The sequence below is a fragment of the Fonsecaea erecta genome (assembly GCF_001651985.1).
Source record: "Fonsecaea erecta strain CBS 125763 chromosome Unknown Scaff10, whole genome shotgun sequence".
Lineage (NCBI taxonomy): Eukaryota > Fungi > Ascomycota > Eurotiomycetes > Chaetothyriales > Herpotrichiellaceae > Fonsecaea > Fonsecaea erecta.
Window position 1 is genome coordinate 786,235 of NW_017387253.1, and position 16,447 is coordinate 802,681.

The window sequence follows — 16,447 nt, forward strand, 5'->3', positions numbered from 1 at the left end:
TTCAGAATGATGTGGAAGGAGCTCAAGTTGCTCGTCTCGCCGTAGTGCATGTGCCACGGGAAGCCCTCAAGGGGCACGCAGCCGGTAATCTCTTCTTCATCCCTGCTCGGGCCGAGCTCCCTTCAATCCTGACCGCAGCGTGGAGCCCAGCTAAAAGTATCCAGCCGGTCGATCAGTCCAGCAGCTGCTGGATTTATTCTCTCGCCGTGGCGGGTGCGAGCGGGGTCTTTTCTAACGCCGGCTGAATCAACGCGGCAATCCACTCATAGGTGGTGAAGAGGATGCCGCCGGCCAACACGGTCCGACCCAACCGCATCGTGCTGCCCCTCCAGAGTCCGCGGAAGCCGTAATCGGCCAGGACGCCGTTCCAGGCCTCCACCACCCCCTCACCCCGGACGGACTGTGCACGGGTCTTCAGCGTGTCGAATGGCTGCGTGGCGAAGACCACGATAGTGCCGGCCACGGCGCCGTTGGCAAACGTGGTCAGCGTGGTCTGGGGGATGTCGCGCAGCCGCTCAAAGTCCTTGAGGATGTTGTACGTGCCGAGCCGCACGGCGGTGGTGCTGGCTTGCTTCAGCGTGGTGGTGACGTAGCCGCGATACAGGGCCCTGAGGACGCCGTGCTCCTTGATGAGCGTCGCCATGGCGTGGACGGGGCCGCGAAACTTGCGCTCCGAGCGTGCGTCGTCGATCAGCGCCGTCTTGATCCGTTCCGTCGGCGTCACCGCAAAGGTGCTCGCGACGACGCCCGCGGTGATGCCGGCCATCAGGTTTCTCAGAGGAGACAGCGTGCCGGTCTCCGGGTCCTTGAACTGCGCCTTGATGGTGTCGAACGAGATGAACCGGATCGCGTCCTTGGCCACCGTCCCCGCCACGAGGGTCGAGCACCCCTTGTAGAGCGACCGCGGGCCTTCCTTCTCGATGACATGTTTGATGACGAGGAACGGGTTCCGGGTGGGTGTCTGTTCGTGCAGCTGCACGCGTGTCTTTGCGAATTCGAATGCTGCAAGGATGGTGTCCAACGAGTCAGATTGCTGCGCTTACTCCCATATCCACCGTCGGTCTTTCGTGCAGTATCCCTCGAAGAAGGAGAGAACTCGTCGTCGTCCAAGGTGCAAGAAAAGTGACGGTGAGAGCACAACTTACGATAAGTGATTGTCGCTTCAACACCCCCCGCCGCGCCCCCGGCAATCAACGACACGAGTGGCGATTTGTTCGACGACTGTGCACCACAACATTAGCCACAACCATAAAAAGGGGGTGTCCGGCCATTCAAGTTCGAAAACAGGGGGAAGGTCGAGAAACAACGTACGTCGTCAGCCACCATTTTGCCCTACCCCGTGAACTCTCTGCTTGCTCGCTCGAACCAAACCCGTGAATAACAAAAGGAGCAAAGGAGGAGGGAGGGTGAAACAGGATATGAATTCCGCTCGCAGGAAAGAGAGAACAAAAGGGGGAGAATATCAAAAGCCAGACCCCAGGCTCTTATTATCGTAGTCGCAAAAGACACCACCAGATCCGACTTGTCACTCGCTTGCTGTCTATTCGATACGCTGTTGGCAAACAAGATAAAAGAATGTGTTGTGCACGTTTTGTCATATAAAAAAAGAGAGAGATTGTTAATTCTATCGGACCCCCCTTTTGCGTCACAGGGCAAGACAAGACGTAGGACCTTTTTTAAGATCTGTACGAGGAGAGGAGAAAGAGTATGTAAGAGGAGGAAGCAAGATCCGGTGTCGGGTCGATCGCCGTGCGCCGCTTGCCTGTTAATTACATAATTACCAGCAGCCTCGGGTCTTTTCGGCTGAAGTTCGCTCGATAATATAATAATAAGACACAACCAAACAACACAAACACACATATTACAATACACATACACACGCAAAAAGGGGGCCCCCTAGAGACGGCACGTTGAGCGGTTGTCGCGTCGTCATCGTCGGCGTTGTCTTCGAAGCATTGTCAAAGTCTACCTCTTTCGACCATGGGTGAATACTACATACAAGGGGAGTTACATAGCTACATTGGATGACAAATAAACAATTCAACCAATCTATCCATCAATCTCTTGTCTTGTCTTGAGGAGAGACCCCTTGGGTGAGTGATCGCAAGCCTTTCTTATTGATAACACGGTTGGACGAATGCCGGCCCCCTCCTTTCTGAACCCCTTGTCTTTTCCCCTTTCGTCTTTCCCTTGGGAAAGGGAGCTGGCTGCATGGCTGGCTGGCTGGTCCTCCAGAGTGACTTATGTAGTACATACACCGCCATTCACCACGTTGAGTAACAACATCAACAAAAACAAGAAGAAACGCCGTGTGCCTGACACCGACCAACCCTGTGATCCTTCCCAGCTGTCAAAGTTTGATGCGTCCCTCGCTCCAAGGCCCCATAGTCAGTGCCCTCCACCATGGACACCGGCAGTCATGGTATAAGCATCTGTGAATGAATGCACCATCCCCAACTTCTGATCGGAAATCCCTAAATCATTGTGGCCCGTATTTGCCCAGAACATATCATTCGCATCACGTGCAGACGCTGCCGCACCGCTCTGGGGATAAACCTCCCTCTAGAGCTCCATGGTCCTTGCCTCACCCGAATCAGCCAGGTCGTTGACAATGATGCCTTCGCCTCTGTCACCGTCCGACTGGAAGCCAAACTTCTGGCCCGAGTTGCTGGTGACCGCCTCTTGCATCATCCGCATCCCCTCTTGCGGGTCCTTCAGGCTGGCTTGACGGAACGTGTTCTCCATCTCCTTCATCCTCTTCTTGAAGGCCAGGCGATCCAGAAACAGTTGTTGTCGGCCTTTCTCGAGATCCCGACGCTCGGCTTGCACGATTTCTTCCATCTCCGCGAACTGTGCCATCTTCAACTCGAACTTCTGAAGTGTCAGGTTGACGGCGGCCGAGACCATTCTCGTGATCTCTCGTTCCTCATGGGATGCAAGACCGCTGGCGCGTGCAGCAGTCGTGGCCAATGCTGTCGTGGCGATGTCGTTGATGACTTTGGCCCCGTTGGCTTCCGTCGTTGGCTGCTCGGCCGAAGGAGCGGACTCGTCCACTTCCATCTGATCCTCGGACTTGACTTCTGCCTTCTCCGTCTCACCGCTCGTGCCCTGCTCGGCTCCTCCCATGCCCTTCTCAAGCTGGGCCCGCAGCTGCTTCTGCATAACGGCAATAGAGCGGTTTGATGCCGCCGCAACCACGTCGGGGTCCGCCAGCTGCGCAAGGAAGCTGACGACCGACAGCACCGGATTGTCCAGTTGACTGATGGCGCTTCTTCCCGTCAGGGTCTTCAGCGTGGAGGAACCGTTCAACGGCCCATCTTCGAGATACTGATCCTGAATGTCGAGTTGCAAAAACTTCAGTACACATTCTTCCCTGGTTCGCGTACCAACATGTTTGGCAATCTCATTCCAGTCATTGTCAAAAGTCTCCAGACCTTCCAAGAGCAGGAGAATTTCAGAATCAGTCCACGCGGCACTCTTGTCGGGAATGTGGGAGTACGCGGGCTCCTCCATCTTCACAAAATCGGACGAGCGATGGTTGGACGGCATTCGAGACTGGAAATAGCAGTTCGGGCATAGGTCGTACTTGAGCTCACTGGGATTCGCGGCGCCTGCCACGGGATCGGATTTGGCGTAGTGGAAGCGACATCTCGTACAGTCGATTCCACATGAGAAGCAGTTGAAAGATTTGATGGGTTCTCGTGCGGCCGCGTCCATGGCCTTGGTCGTCGCAGCTCCGGAACTGGCGCCATTGGCAGTCGCCCCTTCGCCATTTGTCTGTTTCTCTGCGTCTTCGGCTTTCTTGACTTCTTTGCCTTTGTCATCGTAGACGTTTCGTCGAAGCTCAAGGTTCAAGTCGGCCTTTGTTGCGGGAGTCGCCGAAGCTGCCCGCTCAGTTGCTGGATGTGGTTTTCCAGGGGTGGTGAAAGTATTTTGGGCGGGTTGGAATGGTTGCAAACCTCGAGGCGTGTCCGCGGTGACTCTGAAATGGCCGGTAAACGGAGGACCGATATTCGCAGGGCGTGTCTGTGGATCAACCTGTTACAGTCAGTATCGAATCGCTCAAAATGTCAAGGGAGACGTTACTTGGTAGTTGATCAGACCCCATTGTTCGAGAAAGGCATGCACTCGCATTATCGCGCAGACATCGCCAGCCAGATTTCTTCGACATGCAGTCACTGTGAGGTACTCGACGGGGTTCAGGCGGTAGGTGTTGATCATAAAGTCGCGGTAATCTTTGTACACGGCCGGTGTTTTGCTGCGGTTTCGGCTGTTGAAGAATTCGGGCAGCGATTTCTTCTCCAAGGCGTGAATCGTGTGCATGTCAAACCATGTGCTGTAACTGGGAAGGATGATCTGATGTGTCTGAGCCACGAGATGTGAATTGGCCGCAGCTTCAAGGCTGGACTTTGCCTGTGCTGCCTGACCATCTGCGGCTTGTGTCGTGGCTGGAGTCTCTTGAGAATCTTCGGCGCCATCCTTTTCAGCATCAACATCTTCCACCTTTGCGTCGTCGTCGACTCCACCCATCTCGGCATCCTCCTGTTCGCCGTCTGGATCATCTTGAGCCCGCGGTGTCTTGGAGGCATCTAAAGCATTGGCCGACGTCGTTCCATTCGAGTTGGCTGACGTTTGAGCATCTACAGAGTCTCGTCAGTTTATGTTTTCGAGCCAGAGGGTATTGGCAGGTGAGCGAGGGGAAAGTGACATAGTGACGCGCGTACCTGTTGACTGTATCTCTGGCGCATCGTCGGCAGCGACTTCAGCACCGTCTGCGCTAAGGTCGACGACGTCTGAAGACTCATGCTTCAACTCGGGGGTCTGGTGTGAATCGGACATTGTGGTATCGTGAAACTGGATGAATTATCGGAATCCACCACCTGAGCCCTTCAGGGCGTCGCGCGAACCTCCAGCACGGGGAAAAGAATGTGCGCGCAGTCTGTCTCGAAAACTTCAAGTGCCTAAGGCTGCGAGGGGGGCTGGATGCATCACTCGGGGGGGTGCGTTTTGATGTATTTGGCTGGAAATTGAAACCCTGTCGCGAACTGCGCCGCGAACAAACACGACCGTCCAAGTTTGCGGCGATCGAACTGCGATCCGCCGCCAAGCAGGTTACTCACGTGACCTGGACGACGGAAAGTTAATCCGGCTGCAATATCCCTGCACTGTTTCTCGTCTCTTGACTTCCACTTGAGAACGTAGAAAGGTGCAAGAGCGACTATGTGGTATTAATGCACCATTCGGTCAAACAAATAGCCAATGTGATGGACAAGGCTCGAAAGACCGTGTCAACAGACCTTCGGGTCTAGACTTCCGGATGGAAGGCTTTGAGGTATTGCTGAAATAAGGTATTATATCCATATCTCAAACTCCCCAAAACTTCACAGAGATACTGGAGCCTAAGCTAAATGACCTGAGATACCATTCAGCCGGCGGTTCCTGGACCAGCTCGACAAAGCGATCTTCCATACTTTTTCCGAGAGCGTCCAGCGACTGGGCTTCTCAATGATATCTATCCCAGCAGGAGAGGTCGAGAATGCATTAAAGGTGACGGATGGGTGATTCGATCAAGGTACTCTCCACCTGTCCCAGTGGTGGTCACTGACCGCTCGCCACATGTCTTACCCTGTGGTATGCCGTTGGGAAGTGGTACAACCACAAATACCACTGCTTTGAAACAGTGCATGTACACCGTACAGGAACAGGAAACACAGAGACCTGGTTGTTCGATGTGCACATTACTGTATTCCGTCAGGAGGAGCTCACGTGCCTGGCCTCTAGGTGCCCTGATTTCTTTTTCCAATGCTTGCACTCCCCCTCAGGACATATCCTTAAATTTGACCGTCTTGTGGCAGCTCTCACCGTCCTCGTGCTCATGATACCGACATCCGTTACCCTCGGTTGGATCGTCAAACAATAACCCGCCACTTCCCTCCTTGATCGCATTGATCACGTCGACCGCAAAGTCTGGGCTGATGGCGAAGCACTCTCTATAACTGGTCGCGTCTTTCTCCGAGCTGGGGTCCATGATCTGTCGCGCAGCAATCTTACTCACGAGTTTGCGGAAGGGAGAGTCCGGAGCGGTCTTCTCATAGATGGGTTTCATCTCTTCCGGACCAGGAACGAGACCCGCTTCATGGCATCCTCGCCGGAATTGGTCGATGGCTTGGTTTTTGAGTTCTTGCAGCCCGATGGTGTCGCACAAGAGGTAGAGTTTTTGACAGGTGAACGCATAGTCCCATTTGACATCCTTGGGCATCCACGAGACGTCGTCGATCTTGCCCTGGTACAGCCACTTCACAAGTAGTTCGAATGCGGTGGGGTCTTGATCGCGGAGTTCCAGTTTGCCATCCTCGATGCGCTTATGCTCTCCGTTGACTGTGTAGGACTCGTCGAAGAAGCGCGCATGGTGGACGAGGAGATTTTGATGCAAGGACCAACGGCGGCCCTCGGGCCCGACAAAGACGTCCAGCAATGGGCCGGATAGCAACCTTTTTCTCGCACGCATGGGTCAGCGCAATCTTCTTACTCCAGTTAGATCGGTTGTCTAAGGCACAAAAGGCTGTCACAGAGTCGCCATGGAGCTCCACTTACTCCGCAAACTTCTTCGCAGAGATGTCGCCTATGTTTTCTCGGTGCATCTCAGCTTGAGGCGATCGGTGTCGGTACGTGGAATGGATGCGATCAAGTGTATTCGGCGGATTGGGGGTCGCATTGGTGCGCAAGGCGGGTTTTATGGGTGTCTCGGAGACCAATGGATCGATGCGACCGGAGACATGCCCCATAAGACATTGTTTTAGTTATTGAGACTTTGCTGGAATATAGCAAAGGTATTGTAGATACGAAGAACCGAGCTGCGCTTCTGAAGCGACTGAGATTTGAGAGGCAAAAAGTGGTCTCGTCTGACAAAAGCGAATTCCCCACCTCGACCGGGCGTTCAGTCCCAATTTTGCCTAGAGAGCTGTTCCATCTGCCGAAGAGTATTCAAGTCAGACAGAATGTAGCTATTTCCGCATCGTATGACGAAAGATTTGCCGGCGTCGGAGTTGGTTGGGCTGCAGGGTCCCGCTGTTCCGGACACTACGCGTTACAGTTCGAGAAGCGCGTCGCGCGTGTGTGCGCGGAACAGTTTGTGCGCGGAACAGTTTGGCCATTGGATTCTTCTGCAACTGTGATCAAAACCAACGGGAGATGTCCTTCCTTCTTGACGACAGCAAAATCGAAGACATTAATCACAACGACAGCACTTCTGCACATACGAAACATCTCAATATCATCCCGTCGTCTCCCAGCCCCGCTGACCTCGAAGCCCTTCACCATCGCGACCTTGATCCAAAGGCCGATCTGAATGCTTTTGCACATGCAACTCTGAGCAACTCTGATGTATTGCAGGGTTTTCAAGGCTCCGAAAACGGCCTCACATCGGATATAATGACGTTCTCGTCATCTCCCATATCCTATGCGCCCAGCTCCTCACCACAACCTTTGCCTGCGAACAAGAAAAAGCGCCGATTGTTCCAACCTTTCCCCGTCGAGCAGCAACCGAAGAGGTCCAAGACGGTGGGCGGGTTCATAGTGGAAGATGATGAAGACGAGGACAAGCACAATCCTGAACCTGGGCCTCAGAATGCTGATCAGCCAGTTTTGCTGGCAGACAGGGTTCCAACCCTTCCATCACCACGAGAAGATCTCGCAGAGATTCCACGTGTAACTTGTGTATCGGAAACTCCGACAAGCCGAAATACTCCGTCCAGCTCATACCTACCTCCTCTTCCTCGTCTACTTCTCAGAAAGCGGTTACGAGGAGGTGTAGACCTGCAGACGTCTTCTGGCACGTCCCTGAACATTCCCGTCAGACAAAAAGCCACAGCTTTGTCATATGAGCAGACCATTGCGCAGCGCTCTGTGACCGTGGGAGGTCGTGCAAAGAAGGCGTACTACGGCATTGAAATCCACAAGCTGATGGACGACGCAAAGACGCTGCAACAACTTGACAAGTTTGAGAAACAGCGGCAGGATCAGCAGCATGCCTCGGAGTTGCCCAGAGCCATGAAATCCGCAGATTCAAACCCCGTTGCCCATCAAATGTGGACTGAGAAGTACCGCGCAAAGAAATTCACGGAGCTTGTGGGTGACGAAAGAACCCATCGACAGGTCCTTCGGTGGCTCAAAACGTGGGATGAAGTGGTCTTCCCGGGAAGCGCAAAGCTGAAATCCAGGAGAGCCTTTGATGGCAATGATCCAAGCCAGCAACAACGAAAGATCCTGCTTCTGACTGGACCCCCTGGGCTCGGAAAGACCACTCTGGCCCACGTTTGCGCCAGACAAGCAGGATATGAAGTACTCGAAATCAATGCCAGTGACGACAGAAGCCGCGACGTGGTCAAAGGAAGGATCAAAGATGCCCTCGGGACGGAGACGGTGCGTGGTATCAAGGAACAAGGCAAAGCTAGAAAAGCTGGACGCCCGGTCTGCGTTGTCGTCGATGAGGTCGATGGAGTCACCACAGGGTCCAGTGCAAGTGGCGGTGAAGGCGGATTCGTCAAGGCGTTGATCGACCTGGTGCAGCTCGACCAGCGAAACTCGTCGGGGAGTGGAAACCAAGATGCTGCAAAAGGTAGAAAGAAGGGTGACAGATTCAGAATGCTCCGTCCATTAATCTTGGTATGCAACGATGTTTACGCACCTTCGCTTCGACCATTACGGACGAGCTCGATCGCTGAAATTGTCCATGTTCGGAAAGCGCCGTTGGACAAGGTCATCGCTCGAGTCAGGTCAGTTTTTGAGAAAGAATCCATTGCGTGTGACAACGATGCCGTCCGCCGGCTCTGCGAAAACGCTTGGGGTCTGGCCATGCGAAAGCAGAGAGGTCCAGGCTCTCGGGGTTCCGGAGAGGGCGACATCAGAAGTGTGCTCGTACAAGCTGAATGGATTGCACATAAACTCCGTGCCCACCAAACCAAATCCCGGCTTACACGGCAATGGCTCGAACCCCAGCTTGAGGAGGCTCGAAATGGACAGAAAGGCCTTGGGCGGGGCGGAGTTCGAGAGGTTGTTGAGCGAATATTTGTGGAAGGGGCTGGCTTGCCTAATCTTCCGGCTGCTCTCAGCGCAGACGAGGCGCGACTGGTTGCTGATTCGCAAAGCAACCCTGTCGGAGTTGCCAATCTTCGTAAGCGGGCAGCAATCACCGCCCTCAGAGAGATGGTCGATACCTGTGGAGAGCATGACCGAGTCATGACTGAGTGTTTTGCCACATATCCAACACAAGTATTCCAGGACGACGTACAGCTGACAAAACCAAATGCAAGTTATGAATGGCTTCACTTTCACGACAGCTTATCAAGTCGGGTGTTCGCAGGCCAAGAGTGGGAATTGATGCCCTACCTCAACACCAGTGCCTGTGGGTTCCACCATCTTTTTGCAGCCGTCGATAAAGGCACAGTAGCGTGGAATGAAGAATCGCCTGAGGAAGAAGTCAAGGACATCCACCCGTTCAGTGGCCTGAAAGCCGACTTCGCCGCTTATGAGGCGGAGAAGCAGAACCGCACCTTGCTCACTGAGCTACAGTCGAGCTTTTCAGGGTCATTGTTAAGACTGTTCAGTTCTGTGGACGACATTGCGACAGAGTTGATACCGAATGTGGGCAAGATGTTGGCTCCAGACGTGAAGCCTGTCGTGATCGGGGGATCCGGGAGCTCTGCCAGTGTCGCCAGTGTGCGAAAAGAGTCTGAGAAGACATGTATTCGCAACGCGGTTCGAGCCATGTTGGCTCTGAATGTTTCGTTTGAAAGAGTGCACGTGGAGATCGAGGGTGGAGGTGCTCACTCGAACGGCGGATATGCATATCGGATGGAACCGTGAGTCAAATATCCATCGGATTGAAGATTCCCCTGCTAACAAAGATGGCAGACCTCTCGATACACTGCTGAGCTATCACATGGATAAGTCGAGCTCAGCCGCCGCACCGGTCCGGTATGCAGTTCGCCAGGTGCTCGACCAAGAGCTGAGGAAGGAGAGACTATTGCAAAACTCTGTCATCCGACACGCTCGCTCTGCTACTTCGGACCTGAATGGAGGGATTGATGTTGAAGCCAACAAAGAAAATGAAGGCGCTGCGGATAAGGCAATGGCGGCATCTTCCAAACACGCTGGAATGAAGCGCGACTTCTTTGGTCGGATCATCAACGAAAGCCGACCTACGTCGGCCGGAAAAGGGGCGAAGGGACATGCAGGGAAGCTCGAGACCAGAGCTGAAAAGCGGGTATGGGTCTCCTTTCATGAGGGCTTCTCAAATGCCGTTCGGAAACCGATTACACTGAAAGACTTGCTGGACGGATTTTGAGGCTGAAGGTCGACACGATGGCCAGGATAATGAACGTTTGGCTGCGTGGACGTGGTGATTGTGGTTGTTCATGCAATGAGATACGAGCAATGAGAGGTTGTGGTCCAATGTATAGAGTATCACAGTAGTCAAAGCATTACTTAGTATGTCGTCTGTGCTGAACACTGCATTAAATGCAATACGTCATGTTTTTGGAATCAGCACATGCGTATATCGACCGAGGCTTGTGGCTCCAACGCAATGGACTGTCCACCAACACCGGACGCTTCCCGCCTCGTCGTCCTCTGGACTTACATAAAGCATGTGAATAAAATCAGACGGAATGTCAAGCCAGACGTCTTAATCATGGGCATGACGATGCTGTGATAGAACCCCTTTGGTCTTTCTTATCCATCTCACCTTCAACAGCTCCCCCTGCACCGGCACAATGGCAGTCCAGTCCAAGCTGCTGCCCCCCGGCCGCAGCGTCAAGCAGATCATCTCGCAGTTGACGTCCCTCTACCTCAAAAATCGCACGAGAATCTCCCGCACCATTTATATTACCCTGGTCATTGCCCTGATCCATCGAATCCACAATGCCATTTCCGAGCAAAAGGCCGCAGCCAGGAGGCAAGTCGAGATCCAGCGTGAGCGCGCTCGGCACTCGCAGCAGACAGCGGGAGATTCAGATGCAAAGAACGACAAACAACAGGAGGAACACAGAAAGAAAAGAGTCGAAATCAATCGAGAGTTCTTTCGCAATCTCCTGCGCTTGCTGAAGATCGTGATCCCCGGCTGGAGAAGCAAAGAGCTGAGACTCATCGTCTCCCACAGTGTCTTCCTGGTTATCCGCACCCTCCTGTCTCTCTATGTCGCCGAACTCGATGGCAAAGTCGTGTCGGCACTCGTCCGGGGCAAAGGTCGAGAATTCGTCTTGGGTCTTGTGTGGTGGATGCTGGTGGCAGTGCCCGCAACCTTTACAAACTCGATGCTTCAATACCATCAGACGCGCCTTGCCCTGGCTTACAGGACACGGCTGACACAGTACATTCACGAAAAGTACCTCAATAACATGACGTTTTACACGCTCTCGGCGCTCGACGATCGAATAAAGAACGCCGACCAACTCATCACCGTCGACGTCTCTCGCTTCTCCAACTCCCTTGCCGAACTCTACTCAAACCTCGCCAAACCCATCCTCGACATGGTGATATACAACTACTCCCTCTCCAAGTCTGTTGGCGGAGAGGGTCTCTTCGCCATGGCTCTACTAGTACAGATATCCGCCAACGTTATGCGCGCTTTGACACCGCCATTCGGAAAATACGTGGCGGACGAGGCGCGATTAGAGGGAGAGTTCCGCTTCCAACATACCAGGTTAATTGATTACAGTGAAGAGATCGCGCTATACGCAGGCCACGAGGCTGAAAAGGACGGCCTGGACAAGGGTTATTTTACATTGATCAAACATGTTAATCGCATTTTGAGGAGACGGTTTTATCACGGCTTTATGGAGGACTTTGTCATCAAGTACTTCTGGGGTGCTCTTGGCCTCGTGCTGTGCTCGTTGCCCGTCTTCTTCAAAATCCCTGGACAAAATCTCACTGCGGGAGAGTCCAGAGGTGACCACACGGAGTCCTTTGTTACGAACCGGCGCATGCTTCTGAGCAGTTCGGACGCTTTTGGCCGCATCATGTTTTCCTACAAAGAAATCACGGAACTGGCAGGCTACACGTCTCGTGTTGCCGGGTTATTAGATGTCATGGACGAAGTGTCGGCGGGACGATTCGAGAAGAAACTGGTCAGCTCCGCCTCGACGGAAGAGAATGCCGCGGTGCTCCGAGGAAGAGGGTCGATCGAGGAGAGCGAGAACATTGAATTCACCGACGTTCCCATTGTGAGTCCCAACGGCGACGTGCTGGTCAAGAAGTTGACCTTTGCCATCAAACCGGGCGATCACCTGTTGATCGTGGGTCCGAATGGGTGTGGAAAATCGTCGCTTTTCCGGATCCTGGGAGGGCTCTGGCCTGTCTATGGCGGCTCGGTGAAGAAACCCCGGTTCGAAGATATATTCTACATTCCTCAAAGACCCTACCTCAGCCGAGGCACCCTGAGAGATCAAATTATCTATCCAGACACGCTGCGGGAATTCCGGGCCAAGAATGGGTCCGAGGAGCAACTTAAGCAGATCCTCTCCATCTTGGAGATTGAAGCCATCATCAATCGACCAAACGGATGGGACGCCGTGGAAGAATGGCGCGACGTCTTTTCCGGGGGGCTGCAGCAACGGATCGCCATGGCTCGGCTTTTCTACCACAAGCCCAAATATGCCATTCTGGACGAATGTACCAGTTCTGTGACTCTGGAAATGGAACGGAAAATGTACGAGACAGCCAAAGGCCTGGGCACGACATTGATGACCGTGAGCCATCGACGCAGTCTGTGGAAGTACCACAGCATGATCTTGCAGTTTGATGGGCAGGGCGGGTACGTGTTTTGTCCATTGGACGCGGAGAGGAGGATCAAGCTGGAAGACGAGAAAGAAGAGCTGGAGACGTTATTAAGAGGCGTAGACGCGTGGGAGGCACGTCTGAAGGAGCTAGAAGAGGTTTGATGACAGCGCCGTCGGTGTGTACCAGATCCAACGACCTCGCAGGTCAGTGCCGCGGGTCTTTGGAATTGGATTCAGACGAGCTCCGATGCAGATTCCCCATCACACTAGCTGGCTGGCAAAGGCTATTCGACCTCTTACACCTGGACACATGCTCTGGGCCCTTGCTCATGACAACTAAAGAGCGGATCGGATCGCCCAAGCTAGTTGTCGCCAGGAGCCGTTGTCCCAACCTCACTGTTGATCCCAAGCAGGATCCGAACTACAGCGAGTGATCAACGGCGAGGGAAGATCTATCCTCGACATGTACTAAGGCTACAACAAGACAGCAATGCGAAGCAAAGCCTTCCGGGAATTGGGGACTCCAAAATGAGGTGACAGACTGAAGGTCAGCCGACAAATGCCTCCAACTAGCCACGAGCGGATCCAAGTTCCTGCTGGCTGTGACCGGGATTTCAATCCATGCGTGGAGCTCTTCTCGCGGGATAGACACACGGGAAGTGTTCGAGAGGGTGAGAAGAGTACCACACGGAGGACAGGTACGGAAGATGTACAGAGTAGTATTGCAAGGAGCATTATTGGAATACCTACTCTCTTTGCCGGACCACCGCTACTGTCTATGGAGCACAGTCTCCATAATACAGATGAAACAGGAGCAAACAAATCTCGCATATAATCCTACGAACAGATAGCCCACTCATTGCATAAGGACGAATAATCGAATTTATATCACCAATCACCGGCCACCAACACCAGCACCGTCAGACGGATTGCCTGAGAGGATCCTTCCCTGTATACCAAAGACTCAGTCGTGTCTGATGTGTTCTACGCCCAGTTTCGAAGCCAGCCAATGTGCCTCATGCCTCGTACGTACGTATTCGCAGGTGATACACAACGCCAAGCGAAGGGAGCGGGACGGACGGCCGCAGAGATCTTACAGTAGTAGACGATGTATCATCTCTACGTACTACCAAGCTGGTAGGTTCACCAAGTTTCCAAGGCGTGCAAACATCATATCATACTGGACGGCCTTCCCTACTCCGATAAGCTCCAGTACCAAGACTGGCTAATGTCCATACATAGCTCGTCACTTCGACTGGCTAATCTCTCTGACTTACTCCGCCAAGGTGGCCAACGTCGTCCCAAGCGGCGTATACGAGAGAGTACTAATCATCACGAGAATGTCTTACAGCACCCCCGTGTTTGACTGAGCTGCGACGATGAGGCCGCAGCTGGATAGGACATGGAGCTAAAGCGTCGGCGTGGCTGACGATACCACTGATCGCCGGTAGTGATCACTGATGATAATATGGCCAAGCAAAGGTGAGCGTCTTATGGTGGAGGAAGGGATTTCCTGTACATCGCCTCGTTGCCATGTCAGCAAGCCGTTGGTGTTACTTAGGCCAACATTCCGCCATTAGTCCCCTGCATGTGGGATAGATACGCCCGACGTCGAAGGATAACAGCAGCGTCTTCGAGAGAGCATGACACCGGGGCAGAAAGGCCAACACTATTTCATCTGCTATTAGCCTGCTTGCTTGCTTTGCTGGGCTGGGCTAGCCTGATCTGAATTGACAACGTCTATCGCTCTTTTTTGACGACACGGTGCACAAGGTCGACACGACCACCTTTCCCTGTGAAACATCACATCTACGTCAAAGAGCATTCAAAGATGGCCCTGCCATGGTTCCAGCTCCCAGCAGAGATCCGCAACAAGATCTACGAGTATGCCTTCGAGTCCCTCGTCTTCACACCGCTCCAACCGCCGTCCAACGTGGACGGACCCAAGCCCCGTCGACCGCATTCCACCGCATTTGCGTCCCTGGCCGTGTGCAGAAAGTGGCAGAGTGAGGTGACACCGTACCTCCTGCCACGGGCCACGTTCGATTTCACCGACCACCCGGGAGACCCGCCGCCCCAGCTCCTCTCTGCCACCACCCAGGCAGCCTGCGCGGTGATGCGGCACGTGGTGATCCTGGAAACGCACTGCTTCAGCACGGATTGGCTGCACGACGTGCTGGGCAAGATGGCCCACCTGCAGACTGTGACCATCCGGAAGCTGAGGAAGACCGGGCCCGTGGATGGCAGCGTCTTTGACGGCCCACGGTTGACGCAGGATTTCATCGAGAGGGTCAAGTGCAACCCGGTCAAGACCCTGTTGACGGGATATCGGTTCGATCATATATATATCAAGGAGATGCTGAAAGGTCGTCAAGGTTGGCAGGAGAGAAGACTCTTGCTAGAAGGGACACTGTGGCTGGGGGACAATGCGGAGGATGTTCACTCAGTAAGGACGATACCTTAGATTCCCTTTCCTTTCTTGCTTTACTTTTGCTTCACATGCCATGCCAAGTCCACTAGTACTGACTGTCTCCTGTTGCTGTAGAAGTTCGCCATCGACCTGGACTCGTGGCGGGTGCGGATCGAGGGCGTCCTCGAAGGAGGCACGGTATACGAAGTCCAAGCAACCGAGCCTGTCCCGGTCAAACCCGCCCGTTTCGAGGACGAGGAGGGCATGTTCGAGTACCTGATCAGCCAGCATTGGGCGTCCTTGCAGCACAGCCAGGGCATCTACTGACTGTGCCATGTGCGTGCACGCCTTGGCCCACGACGAGCCGGAGAGAAGAGAGAATGACCTTCCCGCATTCTGCAGTGCCTCATAAAATATATATCTATCAAAGGAGAGCAGCGAACGAGCTCACCAGGGAAAGCCGCCCAGAGGCCAGGTACTGGAAGGCTCCACTGTGATGTTATCACGACGCTTCCGCTCCCTTTACCTCCGGGCCGGCGACTTGACTTCAACCAACAAGAGGCTCGAGCATTTGGTGGCTCAATGGGGGCGAGGAAATTGAGCGCGTGGAGAAAGAGACAAACAGAAAAGACACAAACAACGACAAGGGTGGCGATCCAACGCCTCCATATCAACTACGGCGGCCGAGAGAGCGGTCCCAGTGAAAGAGGCCATCAAGGTGTGAGCTGCCGGGTTGTGCGTGGTTCTCTCGCTTCTGGGCGCATCGAGAACGAATCCGAACCACCATGGTGGTGTTTTTCTCTCTCCTTCACTCTGTCAAGCGAGCCCGGCGGTCTCGTTCCATCCTTTTCACGACGCCTTTACCCGCGGGGGATCAGTTACAGCTTATTACCCTGGAACGCCGCCGATTGGACTTTGGGGGATCTTATCTCTCTCTCGCTCTACCTACGCGACGCTTGACTGATGGAAACGAAAGACTCTTCTCTCCCTTCGGTCCACCCTTTTCTCTCGCCCAGCATATTTATCCATTCCCATCTGTCTCTATATACACATTTACACGTCAAAACCTAGCGACCGCTATATGTCGATACTGCAACGCTGAGGTCTTGTTCTCGGTCCTGTCGACCGTCTCATTCTTCTCAATTCCCTTTGATCGTCTCCCTCGGCGGCACATCAGGAAACACACGAACAAGTTCTCTTTGTGATTGGGGACAGCACCGAGGAGGGAGGGCCGTTTCAGAGAGTCCACCTGATTCCGTTT

General features: G+C 53.7%; 6 protein-coding genes across 6 annotated transcripts; 3 read left to right on the forward strand and 3 right to left on the reverse strand.

The window, feature by feature from the left end:
* Nucleotides 1-193: 193 nt before the first annotated feature.
* AYL99_09997 (hypothetical protein) lies at nt 194-1,326 on the reverse strand (the record flags this gene model as incomplete). The annotated part of the gene is made up of 3 exons (XM_018841503.1): nt 194-1,002; nt 1,146-1,221; nt 1,312-1,326. 3 exons carry the CDS (start codon nt 1,324-1,326, stop codon nt 194-196), a joined length of 900 nt encoding a protein of 299 aa, XP_018689212.1.
* Nucleotides 1,327-2,562: 1,236 nt separating this feature from the next.
* On the reverse strand, nt 2,563-4,839 carry AYL99_09998 (hypothetical protein; the record flags this gene model as incomplete). Its single annotated transcript, XM_018841504.1, has 3 exons — nt 2,563-4,038; nt 4,087-4,640; nt 4,725-4,839. The coding sequence occupies 3 exons, from the start codon at nt 4,837-4,839 to the stop codon at nt 2,563-2,565; spliced, it is 2,145 nt and encodes a 714-aa protein (XP_018689213.1).
* Nucleotides 4,840-5,818: 979 nt separating this feature from the next.
* AYL99_09999 (hypothetical protein) lies at nt 5,819-6,785 on the reverse strand (the record flags this gene model as incomplete). The annotated part of the gene is made up of 2 exons (XM_018841505.1): nt 5,819-6,491; nt 6,595-6,785. The coding sequence occupies 2 exons, from the start codon at nt 6,783-6,785 to the stop codon at nt 5,819-5,821; spliced, it is 864 nt and encodes a 287-aa protein (XP_018689214.1).
* Nucleotides 6,786-7,191: 406 nt separating this feature from the next.
* Nucleotides 7,192-10,345, forward strand: AYL99_10000 (hypothetical protein; the record flags this gene model as incomplete). Its single annotated transcript, XM_018841506.1, has 2 exons — nt 7,192-9,860; nt 9,913-10,345. 2 exons carry the CDS (start codon nt 7,192-7,194, stop codon nt 10,343-10,345), a joined length of 3,102 nt encoding a protein of 1,033 aa, XP_018689215.1.
* Nucleotides 10,346-10,772: 427 nt separating this feature from the next.
* On the forward strand, nt 10,773-12,938 carry AYL99_10001 (hypothetical protein; the record flags this gene model as incomplete). Its single annotated transcript, XM_018841507.1, has 1 exon — nt 10,773-12,938. The coding sequence occupies one exon, from the start codon at nt 10,773-10,775 to the stop codon at nt 12,936-12,938; it is 2,166 nt and encodes a 721-aa protein (XP_018689216.1).
* A 1,669-nt stretch (nt 12,939-14,607) lies between these two features.
* On the forward strand, nt 14,608-15,513 carry AYL99_10002 (hypothetical protein; the record flags this gene model as incomplete). Its single annotated transcript, XM_018841508.1, has 2 exons — nt 14,608-15,222; nt 15,322-15,513. The coding sequence occupies 2 exons, from the start codon at nt 14,608-14,610 to the stop codon at nt 15,511-15,513; spliced, it is 807 nt and encodes a 268-aa protein (XP_018689217.1).
* Nucleotides 15,514-16,447: the final 934 nt, after the last annotated feature.